At 41.2% G+C, this 4,413-nt stretch overlaps 1 protein-coding gene across 1 annotated transcript; it reads right to left on the bottom strand.

Moving 5' to 3' along the window:
• Window positions 1-2,369: 2,369 nt before the first annotated feature.
• LOC110918460 (probable dolichyl-diphosphooligosaccharide--protein glycosyltransferase subunit 3B) lies at window positions 2,370-3,718 on the bottom strand. The gene has a single exon (XM_022162769.2). The coding sequence runs from the start codon at window positions 3,646-3,648 to the stop codon at window positions 2,608-2,610; it is 1,041 nt and encodes a 346-aa protein (XP_022018461.1). The 5' UTR covers window positions 3,649-3,718; the 3' UTR covers window positions 2,370-2,607.
• Window positions 3,719-4,413: the final 695 nt, after the last annotated feature.

Raw genomic sequence — 4,413 nt, 5'->3', positions numbered from 1 at the left:
AAGATTAACCAAATAATTTAGTCAAAATGAACCCAATAATCATTACCACACAGCAATCTACCTAACCAAGATTAACAAAAAATAATAATAACAAAATTTAAAAAAATCTGCAGATTAGATTGGTTAAACAGCTCATTTCATTTCATTCATATAAAAAGATACTCGGTTAACCTCAGAACTACAATTTACTTCCATTTTAGAAACGTAGTTTTGAGCAAATCAATAGAACATATAAAAACTAATCCTGTCAAAATCGACGAAGCAGGTAACGAGTTTTGAGCAAAACGTGTTCACCGTTGTGCTATTTTTTTCTGGCAGCTAGTCACGACATGTGAAGGTGGCGGCGACAAGGTAGTGTCAGCAATGATAGCATTCAAGAACCCTTAACATCTCATTCCAACCAGGTGAGAACACCATTGTAATGTTCTGCTTAGAGCTGGCAAAATGTGTGTGTTGGGTTGGTCAGAGTGACGGGTCAGAACAGGTTTTGGTCGGATGGGTTCGGATCAGAGGGTAATTGTAGAAATGGGTCACTTTGGTTCAGGTCAGAATGGAATTTGAAGATAACTGACGCTGGTCAGAAACAACGTCGATCAGAAACCAAAATTGATGAATAAGAAACAAAAATCAAAAGCAAAATTTGATGAATCAATAACTATAAACCTTGAAACCGAATCGCTTCATTCAGTGAAATCAAAAACCTTGAAATCGATGAAATCCATTCAGCGGTGGTCTGTATCCACAATTCTCCGACTCTTATTTGCGTTCTTTGTTCCAGAATTGACGAGGAAGGTTCGTTCAAGACTGAGATTTGGGAGTGTGTTTTGAGACGAAAAACGGACATCTTCCCTCAAAATTCCTCTCTTCCCCGCTACCTTGAATTAAAATTCACTTCTATTTGAGCATCATCGCAACTGATGTCACCACAACAACAAAAACGAGAAGGAAGAAGAGTAAAGGGGAACGGGAGTTTGTAGTTGTGGAAAACACCGATGAGTTTAGGGAAAACAAAAATCGTACCCATTCTGACCCGTCGTTCTTTTTTTGATGGCACAACTTGACCCATTATTTTTCTTATTTTCAATTTACCCAGCTAGACAAATATACGAATGTCAGAACTTCTTCAGTGTGATCCACCCGGACAAATATAAGAATCAGAACATAACCTCCATACCTAGGTTGTTAAATTTTTTCATTTTAGAGATCAGCAGCATTTATGATTGTGTGGTTTCTCTATACGTACCACGTATATGGGTACGGAAGAGAACGCTAGAATCATGATGATCTTGAAATCATGGCAGGAACGGAGTGGACTAGATATTGATTGATACTATGTGATATAGAACTGGAACTATATGATGTGAGTATTGATTAATATTGCGTGATGTAGGTATTGGTAGTGTGATGTGGATAATATCCATTGAAACAAAAAGGAAAAAAAAAAACTTTTAAGTGTTGTAGGAGAAGTTGCAGGTTGTCAATGGAGAAAGAAATCAAAGAAAGTTGAGAAGATGGTGGTTATGAAACATGATTGAAGGAGATTAAATAGGAATACCAGGAATTCACTTTGTTAAGTTAACATTTCACCTGCAACTTCCTTTTGATTCAATGGATACCAGTCGTTATATACATCACACAGGACCAATACCTAATTACCTAGTTCAGTTTGGACCAACCATTATTTCAAGATCACCGCAATTCTACTGTCCTCTTTCGTACCCATATACATGGTGTCTATACAAAAAACAAGCAATCATACATCCACAAACTAATCGACTATGAAAAGATTCAATGACCTATGTCCCAGGTGATGATCTGTTTCATATGTATGTCCATTTAGAGCCTAATGATGAAGTGATCTCTAAGAGTTTGAACCATGAAAGTGATCTCTAACAAATTGAACCATGAAAGTGATCTCTAAGAATTTGAACCTATCAAATTACAGTCAAAGTAAACAAGACAGAATATAAAGTATGAGCCGCATGTCAGCTGAGTTTAAAAGGAATGACTAAATGAGATCTAAGGGATCTTTAATGCAAACCTAAATTCCACAACCAGCACCACCTCAACTTATCGGCGTCGCCACTAGCCGACATAAAAAACATAGCGGGTAACCCAACTTTGGTACTTTCGTTCCTAAAGCGACTCATTTCAACCTGAGGCCATTTTCGTTGATATCCATTCTGACTGGTACCAACTTGATATTCTATTTAAAACATGTTTTGACCCAAACTTGTTTACCTGAATACCATTTAACCCGTTACCTGCCCGTTATGACAGATTTAAGGGTATACCATGGAATCGGTCCATGAACCAAAAATGTATCAAAGCCAGCAATCAAGTCAATGAAAAACCAAAAAGGCACAAAATTCTACAAGTATTAGATCATGTAAAAGATAAACAGAATCCATTATAAGTAGCAACACTTTTTTAGACCTAATGTTTGAACTTTGAAGCAAGTATTAGGTCATGAAAAAGATAAAACCGAATCTATTATAAGTAGCAACACAAAATTCTACAGGTATTAGTTAAGCTTAAGCAGCCATAGCTAAAAGATAAAAACTCAAAAGAAGAAGCAACCAACCAGTATCACAAGTCACAACCTCTTCACCAGCTCGAAGGCAAGTAAGCATGAACCGCATACCCAGTCTTCCAATTATCCAAATACACAACCTTCCTCACAGCCCAAACAGAAACAACCATCGCTATAATCATAATCGTCCTCTGAACAACCGCACTCCTCACCCTAACCAAAACATGAGTAACAAAAGCCAACAACAAACCAACAACCGTGTACAAAAACCCGATCGCAAACCCCTCAGCCCCCAACTGCATCCCAGACCCCTGGTAAAAGAACACCAGCTTATTCGGATCATTCCTATCCGATATAAACAACGGCATCTTCCTAATTATGTTATGCATCGTCCCCGAAACACTAAAGAAGTACACAAACACAGATCCGGATAACCAAAACCTCTTATCATGAAACAAAGTTTCACCAGCTAATAACTTCCTAAACAGAAACGGTAACGATACTAAAAACGCAGCAATTACAAGCCCTAACTGAGTTTTCGAAAGAAGCGGAGGACGATGAATGTTACCGATTGTTAGTTTCGTCTTCGATTGGATAAACTGCGCCATAGATTCCGCTAAACCGGAGAAATCTCCGGCGTCCATTGCAACCGAGCCGGATTTCAGATCTACGGCGTCCGGTGGAAGGAGGCGGATGTGCGGCAGCGCATTGACGCCGAACTGAGCGAACGATTGTTGCGATTCGCCGAACTCGATATCGCAGAAGAAGAGTTTGTTGAGTGTAGATCTGGAGTCTTGGTGGTTGATTGAGAAGGATTTTGATAGTAAAAAGAATTCCGATTTGAGTGATTTGAGGTGGAGTTCGGATTTGTCGTGGAGTTGAACGGCGTCGAAGAAGATGATTATTGAGAAGGAGCGGGGTCTGGTAGTGATGATGCGGCGGAGCAGGTGGTCGGAGAGGTGGATGACGGAGGAAGTGGAGCGGGATTGGATGGACTGGAGTTCGGAGAGGAGATCGGCGTCGGCGGAGGTGGCGGTGGTGAGTGGTGGTGTGGTGGAGAGTGAGAGGAGTGTTAGTAGGAGGAAAATGGCCGGAGATCTCGGAGAGATCGCCATTGATGAATCTGGTAAGGTGGTTTAGGGTTTGTGTTGAAGATTGTGGAAGTGATGAAGAAGACGATGACTGGAGTTGACTGGGAAGTTTTTGGGTTGCGGGATGTGTCACTCCGTCCAATTAGACGTTGCCACGTCATTCGTTTTAACATGACGTGTAATATTATTTTTTATTATGTTTTATATCCTCATATATAATCAGAAAGGGAACATCCCCAAGACCAAAACTATATTCCAGACTGAATGAGGTAAATTTGGTTATGACTCGGTTAAGAGCATAGGGTATGGTGGGGTTTGGGTTGGGGCATGGGTGAAGGATAAGGTATCTCCGGGGGGCGCCCGACCCTCCGAACTTTTCGATGCGTAGTGTTATGAATAGTACTTTCGTATAGGTATATACGTTGCCGCCCCCCCCCCCCCCCCGGTTTTTCGAAAATTCGGGGGGGCGTGGCTTCGCCAATGGGTTGGGGTATGAGTTGATACGTGGAAAACAAACCCAAACCCATGTATGTGGGATATGGTTGGGCTTGGGTTGGGGGCTTGGGTTGGGGACATGAGTTGACACATGAGGGCATGTGAAATGGCTAGTTTGGTTTGGCCATTGAGAGCCTGCCATGTCACCTTGCTAGCCCGCCCCACGCCCAGCTTCAAACCCAATCCCCAAAGGCCACGCCCCAACCCAAGCCTCATATCCCATAGTCTAAATTAGATATGTCTTGTGGGATGTTAGGTAAATTAGGCTAAATGCGTAAAGTAATCAGTTAGTGA

Source organism: Helianthus annuus, chromosome 16 (assembly GCF_002127325.2).
Source record: "Helianthus annuus cultivar XRQ/B chromosome 16, HanXRQr2.0-SUNRISE, whole genome shotgun sequence".
Classification (NCBI taxonomy): Eukaryota; Viridiplantae; Streptophyta; class Magnoliopsida; order Asterales; family Asteraceae; genus Helianthus; species Helianthus annuus.
The sequence above is the reverse complement of the archived record's forward strand: the minus strand, read 5'-3'. Positions and strand labels throughout refer to the sequence as shown.

What these genes read in the sequence shown, in the direction of transcription:
- LOC110918460 (XM_022162769.2), bottom strand. Translation starts at nt 3,648, where the DNA reads ATGGCGATCTCTCCGAGATCTCCGGCCATTTTCCTCCTACTAACACTC.